General features: G+C 40.8%; 1 protein-coding gene across 4 annotated transcripts in view; it reads left to right on the forward strand.

Annotated features, from left to right (window-relative positions):
• The first annotated feature begins 7,097 nt into the window (after positions 1–7,097).
• The window catches only part of ECI2 (enoyl-CoA delta isomerase 2), a 31,954-nt gene continuing 22,906 nt past the window's right edge, over positions 7,098–16,145 (forward strand). The window contains exon 1 of one of the 4 annotated variants that reach the window (XM_040548280.1): positions 7,098–7,260. In XM_040548280.1, the coding sequence (XP_040404214.1) occupies positions 7,199–7,260 (62 nt within the window). In that variant the 5' untranslated portion in view covers positions 7,098–7,198. The remainder of the gene's footprint in view (positions 7,261–16,145) is intronic. The other 3 variants (XM_040548281.1, XM_040548282.1, XR_005817062.1) reach the window with 3 other exon arrangements.

Consider the following 16,145-nt stretch of genomic DNA (forward strand, 5'->3'; position numbering starts at 1 on the left):
AAAAGGGATCTGCCCTCCCTCAAATTCAGAGAATGACATTACTATCTTAAAGAGATCCAAATGGGAAGTTTTGGGGTGAATTTTGACTTTACTGGAACAAAATTACCCTAGATGAAGAAAATTGGACCAGATATCCTCCCTTAGCAAAAGGATGTATTAAGTACATGCTGAAGTATTTGGGGAACATGTTGACAAAAAAAACACGTTGAATTCCTTAGCAATATAAATCCTCCAAAAAACCTCTGCCCTTGGTAAGTAAACTAGTCTTGCACAACAGGCAGCCTGGAAAGCAAATTACCTTACACAATGAGCTGCCAAAAAGGCAACAAGTACACCCTGCAGTCAAGATGCTCGCTGGGCCAGACAAACCAAGCCTGATGAAGTGGTGAAGTTGTAGGAGGTGCACTTAACTCTGGTAAATCCAGGTCTTAAAAGGTTTAACTCCTCTAAGTTTATGCTGCCCTGAATTCAGCAACTTGCTTGGAGTCATTAGATATCTGGTAACTTTTCCACAGATGCTCATGTTAACAAAGCCAGGCAGAGATTACCCCAGGTAGGCCTTGATCACACATATGCAAAGCGAGATATAGCCTAGTGAAGCAGCTTTGTCTGGTTAGACGTAGGGGTGTAGTCTAAAGATAAATGTTTCAGCAATAGTGCCGTCTTAAACAGTCGCTATGCTCTGAGCTGTGCCAGCTCCACTGTTTTTGTGAACAGTGTAAATCAAACCAGCAAACTGGTCCAGCTGATGGGTCTTCTACAGTGGGTTACTTTTTAACTGGATCAGTTGTCTCACCTGCTTCCCAGAATGCCCACACAAATGTGGATGTCAGCACAACACAAAGGGTTATGCAAGGGTCAACACAAGCAGAAGCAGAGATTGCTGACAGTTGAGATACATCAAGGCCAAGAAAATCCCACACATGAGAAAAACGTTTAGTAGGACAGTTGTTTGATGGAGGGTGAAGCTCGTGATGTGGTCTTTTGCTTAGTGGAACCATTAACAGTTTCACTTTCCTCTGTACGACCAAAAAAAAAATAAAATAAAATTGTAAGGACCTACTATCTTCCTCTGTCAGCTCTGGTTTTAACAGACTAATAGATGCACATTACTATAGCTTTATAACTCACTTCTTAGAGGAGCAAGTTAACAGCCCCATTTATACCTACTTACACAGATGCTTTCTGCGATATGAGAGTAAAACATTTTAGCAATATAATTAGACAAATACAGAAAGTGAAACAAATCCCTCAGAGGCTATACTTTAATGCTTTAATATCATAAGCTGAGGCAAGAAAGCACTGCTGCTGAAAGAAGCAATTCTACTGCTTGTCAGACTCCCTTACGTCTCTATCCTTTGCACTGATAGGACTGTGCATTGAGTTGTGTGATGCAAAGGATCAGAGATTTGATCTGGGTCACAGTTAACCTTTATTCATTTACATACTTGCTTTTGCCTGGCTAATTGTAACTTAGATCAATTCCCTGAGCTGGTTCAATGCTTGACTGTGAAAACATCTGTGTCAGCAGAAAAGAAGGCATGGGAGTGAACAGGGAAGGCCTGGGGAAAATAGACTGCTCCTTTCAGTAGCAGCATTTGCACACACTGGTTTAAAATTTAAACTGTGAAATGATGCCCCGAAATACTTTTTTATTTTTTTTTCCAAAAAGTGAAAGAACAACAAAGAGTAGGACTGATAGTTGCTTGGCAAAAATGCTTGAAAAGTCCACAGCCAGCACCTGCATCATTAAATGGTTCAGGAATCTATAAAGAACTCCAAATTAGGAAGATTTCAGTTCCTTTAATTAACAACAATTCTGTTGTTAGTTGATTCATATGTAAAGTAAGACTCCTGTAACCACATCTCCTGATTGAACTTGTGCCAGCAATGTTTCTTTCCCAGGTGCTCTTGCTGTGAAAAAAACAATGCAACGTAATGTACCACTCTAGATGCTTTCAAAGAGTACTTTACTTTCTCATTTCCTGCATTTGGCAGATTATATTTAAGCGGGTATCTTACCTGTCCTGGAAAGGAGCATATGATATGTAACCTTACACAAATAATAGTAGCACTTCAAAAAGCATGCTGAGCGTGTACAACTTCCATAGGTTGTTAATAGGAGTTGCAAATCCAAAACATATTTTGAAACTTACAGGTTTTTTAAAAGGTAATCATATAGATTTACTGGTTACCAACTCAATGTCTACAAAAACTCTCTGAGGTTATTTTGTATGTTATGTCCTAAAAAAAAAAAAATAAATTATTTGTTATTGAACTTTTGTTTCTATTCTGATTAAACACTAAGAATAATATTCCTGTGCAGTTTAATTGTTCAGTCAATACATTGAACAGCTTGCTGAGGAAAATGTAGCAATTTTTGAACACCAACACCCCAGTTACACTGAGAAGACTCAAAACGAGACTACCAAATCATTTAGTTAAACATGCCTGAGTAACTTTTAAGAGCAGCTAAGTGCTGCTAACAAGAAGCATGTAAGTAATCATGACTACAGAGTATAGCCTTCCCCTGCCTTTGAGCACTGGAAGCAAATGGTGAATGACCGAAGCAAATAGGAATCTGCCCATGATCTACCTAAGGAAAATTGTACTAGACCCTGCTCAACACAGACATGTCATGCAGCCATACTCTAAAGGATCGGAAAGGCTGAACAGTGAAATTCTGAGAGAAAATATTAAGAGACAACATAGTACACAGGGAGCAGGACTAAGCAATAAGAATACATGTCAGCTAACTTTCCAGCACACTTGAGGCAAGACCTTCAATAGTAGCACAGTGCCTAAATAATTAGAGTATTTTCCAGGCATAAGCTTAGCCCTTCAGATCCTCATTTGTGAAAATATTTTAGGGAGGTAAGCCTAAACTTGTAGCCCAGCACATATGATCTTCGTAAGAATGATATATGTTGGCCAACTGTACTCAATTCTGAGACATTTGGAAAGGTTCATAATTCAAGGTAGAACAGATGACGTTTTTATTAGATGAGGATAATCTGCAGCTAGATGGGGTAAATTAATCTGCATTAATGGTAAAAGAATAGCATTGATTTGGAGTAGCAAGAATGTTTCTGGATGGAACATCGTTGCAGTGTGAGAAGACAGAGCATGCACCAGTTGGTCAGTGGTGGTGATTACTTAAAACTGTGGACTTAGAATTTGGTATGTTAGATTCTGACTAAGGACAATGCTGCAGAAGAGTGATTCCTCCAGAATTACTGATTGCCTGAGAATAAACAAACAATCCAGCCAAGAAAAGCAGAGCAAAGCACTGTATGATTAGTTAGCTGCTGATTCAGAGCTCACACTTAAAGTTCTCTCTCAATAAAAATCTCTGCTTAAATAAATGGGTTGAAGTTTAATTTCTTCTTGGGTGTTGGGAACTGCACATGCCTTTCATGCTGAGGTAAGAAGATGGTTCACATAAACAGGGGGGTTCCAAAACCAGGCTTACAAAGACACCAGTGTTTAATGTCCTTTACTAACAGTAAAACAACAGTAGTTGCCTACAGTGTAGAAGCAAAACTATGAAAACCTATCTCACATGTTCAAAATTGCTTGTCATCATCAATGCCAAAAAACAAACAAACAAACAAACAAAAAAAACACTACCACAAAACATAGTAATATCATCACACAGCTAAGTCCTTCAGGATTTATTGGACTGGTTTTCAAGGGGAAGGTGAACAAATCATCAGGATAACTTTCTGTTAAATATGTATTAAAATTCTCTGCAGTGATAATGCCAAACTATTTGCCATGGAAATCAAATTCCGAATAATAAAGTACCCAACACATCTGCTTCCTGGATAAACAATTTCTATCAAAGAGAGACCAGCTGCCTTGTCATGGTAAAGGATGACAAATATTCAGCTCCTTAATCCTGAGTTTAGTTCAGTTCACATTACAGAAAGTATATTGCAGATAATCTAAAATCTTTGGGGAAAATGGCAAACACGTGACATAAAGACTGCAGAAATTATTGCAAAAGTGCAGGAATTACCATTACAGCTAAGAAGATGATTGTGCTGATCAGATTGTGAGATACTTTGCAATCTTGAAGAAACTGGTGATGTAGCTGATGATGCACTGATCACCTTGGTGTATCAGAACCATCACCCATGAGTTCCCCCTTCAACAAGAAGGTACGCAAAACACTTCTTGTTCAGGCTTGTATCAGCATGTCAAAGAACCTGCAATTATACTGAAATACACAGCACATAGGTATAGATTACAATAGCCGAACCACTCATTCCGCAATCAAAACATCAAGATCCAGTGGTCTGAAAACTTACCAAATGATTTTGCCTTGGATCTAAGTAAATGTTTCATAACAAGCATGCAACAGCTTCTCTGGCATACACATAGTTTATAGTTATTATGACATGACATATATGGTAAATAGCACTTAGGCACATATACAAAGGGCCAGAAAAAAAGGTATGCAATATTATGTCACATTTAAATCCCATTTTAACAGATGTGTGACTTAGCTCCTCCAAGGTGCCGCTTCCCAGAGTAAGAATATATGGCAAAAAAAGACAAATCAAACCAACCAACCAACTAACCAAAAACAGAACAACAACAAACAACAACAAACAACAACAAAAACAACAACAACAAAAGTTAAAAGCATGCTAAGAAAATAAGTAATAACACATATGTGAGGAAAATGTAACAACTCCAATAGAATAGGAAGATATCTTTGTAACATGCAATTCACAAAATGCTGTTTTAATATTTTAGCTCACCTAAGCAGACAGATGAATGCTAAGCAGCAGAAATAAAGAGAAAAGAAGGAGAGAGAAAAGAAAAAATGAAGGAAGACAACTGAAGGTGTAGGCTTCTAGAGACAAATACAGCAAGTTGCACTCTTGTAGACACAACATATGGATCATGACATGTATCTTAGAGTGATGATAAGAAAAAGAAGCCACCAGGGTTACTGTCTCTCTGTGCTCCTCTCTGGTAAGGACTGCATAGTACCAATGTCTTTATTTTATTCCTATAGCATACAATCCATCTTTGACTGAACACAATGATGCCTTTTTGCTGTTTTCAGGTTAAACCTGAAAATGCTCTTTCATTTTCAAAGGTATCAACGTGACTTTATTACAAAGGCAAATCTATTTAAACACACATATTCAATAGAATGAAAATAAGAAAAATAAAATCTAAGATATTTATCTCTGATATTTAACAGCAAAAGCTTTCTGCAAGTGAGTGGTATTGAGTGAGAAGAAACCTCCCAAATAAAGTGCAGCTGCTGTGCTTTCTATTTGCCCACACAGAGGCACTGGAATACATATCACAAGGGACTATTAAATGAGTGAACTGGGTCTAATGGGTCTCTTTTGCTACTGTTAGTTATCTCTAACTTAGCAAATACATAAAAGTCTCTTACACTTTTAACAGGGTAATAATTTAGAAGCAAGAGACTTCAGAAAAAATATTTTTTTCTCATGTAGCTTCTAGACAGCAGAATAAAATGTGAAGCTGCACTATTTTGAACTAAAGAAAAGAGTATTCAAATTTATACAAGGATAAAAGTGCAGCTAGGAAAAACCCTTCTTCTTACCATTAACAATACAATACTAGAGAAGGCACTGTCATTAGGGATTTGTTTGTCAAACAATAAATCTGAAGCAACTTACCAAATGAGTTCTCTAGGGAGTCCTCTCTAGCTTCATTACATTAGTGCTAACAACACTATTACAGTAAACTTTGAACGGAAGTTCATTATGTTACATTTCTATAATGATTTTTCTGGCCTTTTCAAACTACAAGATCAAAAACGTCATAGAAGAAGAAAAATGTCATTATTTGACAAAGCAAATGCTGGTATTTTAGAGTCAAATTCTCATTTTTCTTATTCACAGAAAGCCTCATTCCTATATCTTGGAGCAAAATTTAACCCATAGTTTTTGGTTTTATGAATCCAAAACCCTTTCTCTGTCAAATGAGGTACACACTTAAAAACCATGAGTTTTTCTTGATTATGGCTAAGTAAGGATTTAGCATCGATAGCACGTAACACACCACCTTCTGGAGGATGCTTTCAATGTCTTCTACAAACATGAATTAACTTCACCTTACAGTCCTGTGTAGCAGACAGTTGCCGAATAGTTACGTATGCTTTTGGAAAACTGTACCCCAGAACCCCACAATTAATTAATGGTTTTGAAATGTTCATCTTTGAGGGAGAACTCTAAGTCTTAAATGCATTTACTTTGGAGGAGAAAAAAATAGCAAGACTAAAAGATGATTTCAATGGATGTGTTATGAAAGGAGATTGACAGAGCTGTCTCCAAATTGGGAAGATCTTTGCAGCACCTGGCAGAACACAGAAACATCTTCCACTGAGCAGATATGTTAGTGAGGAAAAGTTAAATATACTGTCAGGAGCTGAAGCTGAAAGAACAAAACCTTGGCAATAAATACTTACGTCTCTTGCCTTGAAGTTAGTCAGGGTGACACTAGCATTTATCCCACCTTTGCACCACACCAGCTATTCCTGAAGCACTGGGGTCAGATTAGGCCCATAGGTGGTACAAGGTGATTTTTGGGGGGCTGATTTGAGCCCATGACTGTTGCCTGTTGAGTAATTCTGTTTTCACGGTCATAATTTTTCATAAACCACATAATGTTGCATTGCAGCATTAGGAGTGAGATGGCTGACAGGACATGCACCAGTTACCACACTGCTCGGCTTCGGTCTCTTAGCACAACACTTTTTCATCACAGCCTGGCGGTTCGTGTTTTGGTTTATTTGTTTTGTGTTTATTTGTTTGGTTTTATGTTTGTTTTTATCAAAACTGCGTTTTTTACAGCTACTGCAGCCATCGCTTCAGAGTGCCGCAGAACGCTGAGGCACGGCTCTGGGGGCTCGGCGGGGCACCACCACCTCCTCTCACAGGACTACCAAAGCCAGCCGAGGATCGGCTCGATTCGGTTTTGTGGCGTCGGGAGACCTCCCAACCTTCTCCCTTCCCTCCGTCTCCCTGCCCACCACCGCTGCCTCCCATCCCCTACTCCCCGCTGGCCCCATCCCACCTCCGGGGCGGCCCCCCCTCCGCGCTGGAGGCGGTGCCGTGCCCGGGCAGGGCGGGAGTTGGTAAGCCGGTGTTGGCCACCATTTGCCGGTATTTGCCGGCTCCTCCCGCCCGCCCGCCCATATGTCATGGCGGCCCCGGCCCTGACCTTTTTCCGGCGCCTGTGCTGGCGGTCTCTCTGCGAAGCAAGGTGAGCCCCCGCCGCTCTTTCCCCAGCCCTGCAGCCGGGGGCTTGGCACCGCCATTTCCCTGCCCGGTGCTCCCGCCGCGCTCCCTCACAGGGGCCAGCAGGGCGGGGGAGAGCCCGGGGAGAACCCGCGTGTGGTGTCCTGCGCCCTTCCCTGCAGCCCCCTTTGGCCGCTCCTGCCCCCTTTTTTGGTTTTTCTTCCCGAGGTTTATAGGACAGAGCTCCTGATGACACTCGTGTTTCCTGCACGGCCTTGAAGCCGCTTCGGCGTGGTGATTTCTCGCGATGCCGAGAAAGCTGCACAAAATCTCTCCCAAACTTCTTAAGTTAGAAAGGAGTGCGTTAATGGTAGACTCCTGTTTTTGCGTGTCACTATGAAAAGGCAGCTTTAACGCCATGACAAGAAGCATTTAAGAAAGGTGCTTTCCTCCAAAGTATGCTGTAGATAGGCTTGCAGAACAATACTGCTGTTAGTGTGCTGTGACGAAAAACCAACTTACTGGTGTTGCTTGTGTACTGAGTAGTACCACTACATTAAAAATAAGTAGAGGCACAGCCTTGGACTTAACTTCCTTGACCCACATCTGTGCAAAAATCTCTTGGAAAGTTCCTTTAGTCTTGCTTTGGACAGATATCAGGTGTGACTAGGAAGTGTGAAAGCAGGGTTAAAGTTTGTGCTGCTTTGATCAGTTCTTTTACTGGTATGCCTGGCAGTTGAACTGGGAGTTACTAAGATGTTATATTCTTAGACACGCTTATGATGTGAAAGGCTTTGCTGAATATTCACATAAAAATCTGGCTGTGGTACCTGCAGATTCTCCCCTTTTCTAAAATAAACCACTGTTTAACACCAAATGATAGTACTGTTGCAGTTGTGGCAGCTTGTCAGAAGGAGTGCAGTTCAGCTGTTTGTAACCTTTGGCACAATTCATCAGCATTACAAAATACTATTCCTGGTAATAAAACAGTGATTAGCATACTTACAGAGCACCATAGCTCCAGTAGTGGGATGGGGTCCAAACTCACCTTCGTTGGATCTTGCATGAAGATGGAGAACTGGTTAAAACACTTGTTTGTGATGTGTTTTCTTTGGTCATGAATCATCAGAGCACACCTAGGTCTTTCCCAGTAATATTTATTATAATATTCCTAACTGATAGCTTATGCAGAAGTCAGTTGGATTTGTAGTTTTTAATCCATCCTGTCTTTTTTTAGAATTCTGTCTCTGTCTTCAGACTGGCCGAGAAGCTCTCAAACTTGTCCTTTGAATTTCTTGACATAGGAGACACTGGAGCTGGAAATTCTGAGGGAAGTTATTCACCATTTCAGTGGCTGATTTTTCTTTGCTTCTTTTCTAATATATATGTATAATTAATAGCTTTTCTCCTATGAGAATCTGTGTACATATCAAAATACAAAAGTTAACTTTTGCTGTTTTTTTTTACTGTCTCCTTCTTCACTCACCCCAATGTCCGTTTGTTTTTTGTTGTTGCATATTTCAAATGTGCAAATGCTAAACTCAAAAACAACACTACATCTTCTCACTATATTGAAAAACCTTGAATCAACTTAAGAAATACTTCATTAAAACTGTTGTTAAAGTTTCACTGTACATCTAGTGCTCTGAACAGTGATCTTTGTCTGCTTCCACTTTGTCCTTTAAAAAGTTCCCTCTTGTCCAGTTTGGTGGCATCTTTCAGGTATGTTAGTTTAAAACCAGAACAATAAATATTGCAAGTACTGAGCAGCTGTGCCTTGGTGGTCTTGCTTTCAGAGGAGAAGGGAGCCAAGCAGCAAGGAAGTGCTGAGGCTCTGGTGCAGGCAGTGCCACTGAGCAGTGCTTGTGTAAAGCCCCCTACAAGGTGGGTGGTGGAGACTCTTACCACAACTCCAGAAGAAATCTTTGTGTTAGTTATTCATGGAAACACCTTAAAACCTGCACAGAATTGGACGTGACTTGATTCTCTCTAAATGTCCTTCTAAAAGATTTTGGACTATTTCCCAGCAAATAGACTATCACAGTGCCAGAGAGGCTGTGGAACTTTTTCTCTCAGGATTATTTAGTTTGGCTAGACAGGACCCCTGGTAACCTCATCTCGAAGCTGTCTCAGCTCTGAGGTTACCTCAGGAGTAGGTGACTTTCCGAGGCCAGAAGATGGTGGTGCTCCCCTAGCGGTCTGACCTCCTCTATGGTCGGGGCCGAGCCTGAGGCTCTGGGCCTTGCTGGGAAAATCCTGAGGGAAAAGCTTGGAGAAAATATGTGAGGGCAAAAAAGGGTGTATCGAGAGATTGTGGTTGGGTTTGTGTACAGCTGGTGCTCCTCTCCATAGGGTTTGTGGTCCCTGTGTGTGTGTACATACAGACCCACAGGTGCAGGTCACAGGTAGGCCCGTGGGCGTGTCCATAGGAGAAATGACCACCACACCACACCCATATTGCTCAGCGTGTAAGGTATCGATGGTGCTGGCCTGATGTGGGGGAAGAAAAGGGATGGAGTAAGTGCAAGGACCCCTTGGGAAGGACCCCTCAGTCCTTTGCCCTCCGCTTGTTCAGGACTATTTAGGAGCTCATTCAGGTAGGATATCTCTGTCATTCACAACACTTCCCTCACTTTGATGTATGGGCTGCAAAACTATTGTAAACCAGTTGGCTTTGGGGGAAGACATCCTATCGCTCTCCCCAGTGGGGAGCTGGGGATTGGCCTCTTCTCGCAGATCAGTAGCGATAGGTACTAGAGGAAATGGCCTAAAGTTGCACCAGGGGAGGTTTAGGTTAGAAATTAGGAGACATTTCTTCTCAGAAAGAGTAGTCAGGCATTGGAGTGGGTTGCCGAGGGAGGTGGTGGAGTCACCATCCCTGAGGGCCTTTAAGGAAAGGTTGGATGTGGTGCTTAGGGACACTGTTTAGTGGGTGACATTGGTGGTAGGGGGATGGTTGGACCAGATCATCTTGGAGGTCTTTTCCAACCCTAATGATTCTATGTTTCTGTGTAGGTTTCTGGGCTGAGAAGCTCAGGTGCACTTTCACCAACAGCAGAGGATTTTTGTTTGAAAAACTCAATGAGGATTTTGGTGCAAGTGTACATGCTTTCTGTAGTTAGGTTGTAGGAATAAGATGAGGCCAGATAAGCAAAACTGCTTCTGAATTTTCATGTCGGAGTCCTCACATATTGTGAACTGCCACTTTTAAAATCTGTAGACAGTCTGAAAGATATGTTTACCAGATATGTTTTAAATACAAAACTGAGATCTAGATGCCCCTATGAAACTGCTGCCTATACGTGGAAGTCTGAACTCTGAGTGTCTCCCATCATTGCTCAAAAGCTTGGTGAAGTTCTTCATCTTTAAATGCCTGCCATTTCCTCAGTTCTGGGCAGTTTCATCTCTCACCTGCCAAGGTCGGGTACTCGGTGCCATTAAGCTGTGCTACTTAATGAACTTAAGTAGTTTTCTCTTTGACTTGTATGTACATGGTTAATGCACAAGATGCGATGTTGCTTTCATCGTAAGTCCAGGGAGATCACTTTCCTTTAAAAAGGAAGGTGCTCCTGGGTTAGGTGTTTGAACCCAGTGGAAGTGGAATACCTACATTTGATGCCTTTCTCTTGAAGAGTCTTTGCCCTCATTTTTCTGTCTCCTGTGGCAAATGTTCAACTACCAAAGAAACTGCCAATTAGGCTGGTGGTAAGACATCTGAAACTGTATTGTAATATGCAGAATAATGAATGATTCTGTGTTTTTTTATTAAAAACGAGCACAATTGTGTGACCAACTAATTAGGGCTCCTTGCTGGGAATACTCCAGCTTAGCACAGCTTTTCAAATACTGATGTAATGTTGCCTGCTGTGTGCCTTTATTACATATCTCTTGTTTCCAAATAAAGTGTCACATGCAGTAGTATGCATTGCGGCAGCTGTGCATCTTTGGTGTTAGTTGACCTGTGTGAAGCAGAACTTGGCTTGACTTGCAAGTAGACTTAAAATTTCGCAATTGACACTTTCATTTTATTGAAAATGATTAAATGGGAAATCCCACTGTTAAATTGCTTGTATATGAATAAGAATCACAAAGTTAATTTGTAGAATTTCATCTTCCTATCAAAAATAGCTTAATAAATACTCAGTTAAAGAGAAGTACACATTTGGTGTGTTAAGTATACTGGGTAAGAGAGTTCAGAAGTAAGAGAGTGAAGCAGACATGATCATAACAGTAGGTTAAAGACTGATGCACTACAACATACAAATTCAACTTTTATAATGCATGTTTTCGTAAGTGGAATGCTTTTACTCAAGTATCTAAGCATCTCAATTATGAATGAGTGCATCTTGACCAGGAAACTGTAGTCATTTATGTAGTTTGGCCATTGAATTGTGATATTTTTCTCCCAAAGCTTTGTGAGAAATTCTTTGAAGTATGTACATGAACATCTTAAGATACAGGGAGAAACAGAATGCAAATTGTGCGAGCAACGTGACTTCTGCTTTCATTTAAAAAAAAAAACAAAAACAAAACAACTCTTTAGGCATTTTTTTCTACAGATAAATAATGTTAATATAGCTGAGTTGTTACAATGAGAGAGAGGGAAAGAAATCCTAAATTTTAAAACAAAAATATGGAGTACTAGACATTTTTAGGCTAGTACTTGTTTGAAGCAGCAAGATTCTGCATGTGAAGAAATGTCATATAATTAAATATTAATAATGATTTAATGCTTTTGGTAATACAGAGAAAAGGTGCAGTATATCTGGCCATAAACACCAGATGTGCATATTGGAAGAATTATATCAAAGACATTTACAGCCTTGCTGTGTCAGAGAATCTAGGAAACCCTTTTTGCAATCCTTTAGTGATTCTATAAAAACAATGCATATCCTTGGAGCACTGGGAGAGGAACAGTCATACAAATATAAGGACAAAATGCAAGAATTTTTCTTACATTCTTTTTTTTTATTCTAACTAGGGCATTCTTAATCGTTCCAGATACAGAGTTGTGCGTTCCATAGGTTAGGTCTCCCATTTGTCCGCTTCTTGTCCTTCTCCATCATGATATGAAATTGTTCCAATTCAAATCTGTCTGAGGAGGGGAAGCTGACACAGACATGCTCAGAACATGAGGCTGTACACATCCAACAGTCTTCACATCCAGCCGTTTAAGATTGGAGGCCCCACAACGCACTCTGTGACAGTCATTGCTGGGTAGACTAGTAGGAGCTGAACATTTGTTGGTGGGAAACCTGCATCCGTGCTAGCCGTGTTTTGAGGGTTTACTTCATACTAGTTGTATTACAGTCCTAGCACTGAGTGCCTGTTAGCAGCTGGGGGACATCTGGAATCAATCTGTCCTGTGTGTAAGACAGCTCTGCAACAGAAACCTGGGGAGTGACATTGGAAACAACGTAGATTTACTCTGTGAAGAGCCTCCTGATCCAAACTGAGACAGTAATGTAGACACACCCCAACAACATGCCCTGTTCCCTGGTACGGTTCTCTCAGCAGTTTTAAAGGAGGTCAGGGTCTATCAAAGACTGAGCTTTCTACAAACTACTTTCATTTCTCAGCAACACTGAAGAGCCTTTTTCAAAGGAGTGCTATTAAGTACTAGTGTTTCAAATAATGTGGATTGAAAAACAGTTAATTTACCCTTAAGCTGTTGGCTTTTTCTTGCTTATGTGGCCTTACTGATCTTTGCAGATGCCTGGAATACTTAATCCTTCCAGTAAATCCGCCTTTACTACAGTATCTGCTCTTCAGCTTAGGAGGCAGCAGTCTAAGGGCTAGAGTTCACTTCCATCTTGGCTCTTGAACAGTGTCCCAAGTCTCTCCTCTGCTTCCCAGCATCGTCTTCTGACCCAGCATCTGCAGGCTTACAGCCCACCCGAACGGCAGGAGTGCAGCACAATACTGACAGTCCCAGCATAATAGCAATGTCCTTATTCAGTCTCTGCAGCCCTCTTCTACTTCTGGCTGGGAATAAACTGAACCTGCCTTCTGAATTGCTTGTCCTTTATTTGGTAGCACGGTTGTGTTCTTTGATTGTTATATCAGTGGCCTTTTGATACATTTATGGCAAAGCTGGATATTACAACCCTTGAAAGCTGTCCCTTCACCAGTGCTTAGGTGCCAGCTCTTTCTTTTCTCTTCCTGCAGTCCTTACGGCTGTTTTCTGCCCTCCCTCCTATTGTGTTAACTAAGCCAGACAGTCTTAAAATTCTGGGAAGAGGTCCAGGGGCTTTGTCTTTACCATGGGACTGCACGTGCTGTGAGGAAACTCCTCCAGTGAGGAGGCTGGAGAGCTAATTTGGGGCTAACTGCAGGTGCCAGTACACCCAGAGAACATCCAAGCCTCACCTTGCGCAAAACCCATTTGAGGCATGTTACCATCTGGGAGGTGACCTGTAAGTGTGGTGGCCTCCCTTGTTCTGTCCTGTTTCGGTCTCCCAGGTTTGGCCACAGGGAGCTTGCTGGCCTCAGAGGCAGACTGCCTTGTGTCACTGTAGTGGCAGTCCTTTCTGCCAGTCCTACTCAGAGAGCTGTGGTTGGATGTGGCCATACACAGTTTGATAGCTTTGTTCGGATAATATTGCCCCTTCCTTCCCACCCTCTTTCTTGCTGGCAGGCATTGTTTCTGTGTGGCAGCAGCTGCTTTCACTTGCTTCCCTACTGCCCTCTCTTGCTCCCTGGTGCAGTCCTCTTCACTCACACGGGGAGGAGGACTGGAATTTTGTGGTGTTGCCCTCAGCAATATATCAGAATATATCCTTAAAACCTTAAAACCCCAGTTTGCTAACACGCCTGAGTTTTCTTTGGATCTGTACCAGAATTCTCTGTTACTGGCAGTGGAAATTGCTTCTGTGCCTGCAGCTTTTTACCTGATGTTTGTCTTCTGCATTTGATGCCATTTCCCCCTGATCTGAGTGTGGCACAGGCAGCAGATGTCCCACAGCCTCCCGAGTAGCTGCCCACCCACAGGCTGCTGCATGGGGATCTCTTAATGATGCTTTTCCTGCAAATCCCAACGTTAATTTTATGAGCTACTGTACGTTTGCACATGCTGGTTTATAAATATGAGGTAAAAGACAAAAGGTAGTGGTGAAATGACTGAGCAGTTGTCCAGAAAAGAACCTCAACAAACTTAGGTCTACTAACTGCATGTAACTGAGCCAGATTTGAGAGTTCACAGTTAATATAAAGCCAAGGTGTCTGGAAATTGGTCTGTTTATTTCTAACTAAACTTTTGGAACATTGCACATAGTAAGGAATGAAAAATACTTGAATGTTGGGAATTCAGGCTTCTTAGTGCAAAATAGGTTGTTCTACCTTGGCTCAATATGCAGACTTAATTCACTGTAATGAGCCTTGTTTACAGCTACCCCTCCATTTACAATAACGCCGAAGAAAAATCCAGATGTTTTGCCATTAGAGTAAATACATACGGAAGATTAAACTGGTTATGTCAATCTATTCTCTTTTCCACTTTATTACTGTATTCACTATATGGATATTTGTTTTTTTCATTTTTCCTGACTGTTCTATTTAAAAACAAACGAACAAAATTTAAACGATGATCAATGTGAAGTAATCTGCCCAAATATCAAATATATTGATATTCACTTCAGATTGGATATTTCTTCATTATTCTGATGTAGTAAATGATGGAGTCTTTCTATTGTGACTCACACACTGATTACAGTGAACATTGTTCAGGTTCCCTGGAAGTTCGTTATAATAAAATTTAGACTGTAATCCGTAAACTTCAGCAAAAACTGTGAGCTGAGATTTTAAAGGTCTTGTTAAGCCATCCTTTATTTCACAAAGGAACAGAAATCATTGCCAAGTAATTTGGTATTATGTGCTCCCCCAAAAAGAGGAAAGAAAAGCTCTCTTGGAATGGATTCTGGAAGGCTTCTATTTTCCATCAAAATTCAGGCTTTAAGTCACTGAATAAGTAGTGCTATTTGTTTAGCTTTGGGGACGTCTGGCAGTGATTAACATGTAAAAGCAAAGTGAAACAACTTGATAATATGCCAACATCCTGGTTATTAAAATACCCTGGTGGTAGTTTTTTCTCACTGAAAGCAATGATATCAAAGAAAAAATCATTCTTACAATAATCAGAATAGTATTTAATCAGTTTGTGGTTTTATTATGACCAGTCTTAAGTAGTGCAGATTAGTCAGCCATGGAAAGGAGACCATAAGCATTATTACAGAACAAATAACTTTATCATTTTGCTCATAAGGTACTGACTTTCATAAATACATACAAAAAGTGTAACAATACTAGACAGCAGTAAATTCAGTAGATAGATGGATTGCACTTGTGCTGATATCCAAAGAACTTGTGTAAAGTTTTGTCATGTTGTTATTTTCCTATGTGTATAAAAGCTACCTCTTTAACTGATAACATGGAGTAGTCCAGGTAGAAATTTCTGTGATCCAGTCAATGACTAATGTCTCTTTAATCAGAGATTAAATAAACATTATCACTGTGTTGGTTTAGAAACACAACTTTGCCCTTGGTGCTATCTGACTGTATAGTTCATGTATAGTTCATGGTAGCTTTTTGACGGTGGTAGTGCAATGCTGTATTTAAAATCAATCAAGCAAACAACCTCCAACCCGTCCCTGCCAAGAAAGAAAAAGCCAACAACCACATTTCTCTTTTCTGACTATGGTTGTCCTTTTAAACTGCTCACAAAAGTGTCATCTATTGGCATCTGACTCACCAGATGAAAAGCATTTTTCTCTTCTCTTCTTTTTTTTTTTTGCTCCCAATTTTTTTCTCCCTTTTCCACCTCCTCCCTCCCCCCCCCCCCCCCCCTTTTTTCCCCCAATGATCTTATTCCAGTGCAGAAAATATGGTTAGGCTGGAGAAAGAAACTACACCAAG

This window comes from Cygnus olor, chromosome 2 (assembly GCF_009769625.2).
Source record: "Cygnus olor isolate bCygOlo1 chromosome 2, bCygOlo1.pri.v2, whole genome shotgun sequence".
NCBI classification, from domain to species: domain Eukaryota; kingdom Metazoa; phylum Chordata; class Aves; order Anseriformes; family Anatidae; genus Cygnus; species Cygnus olor.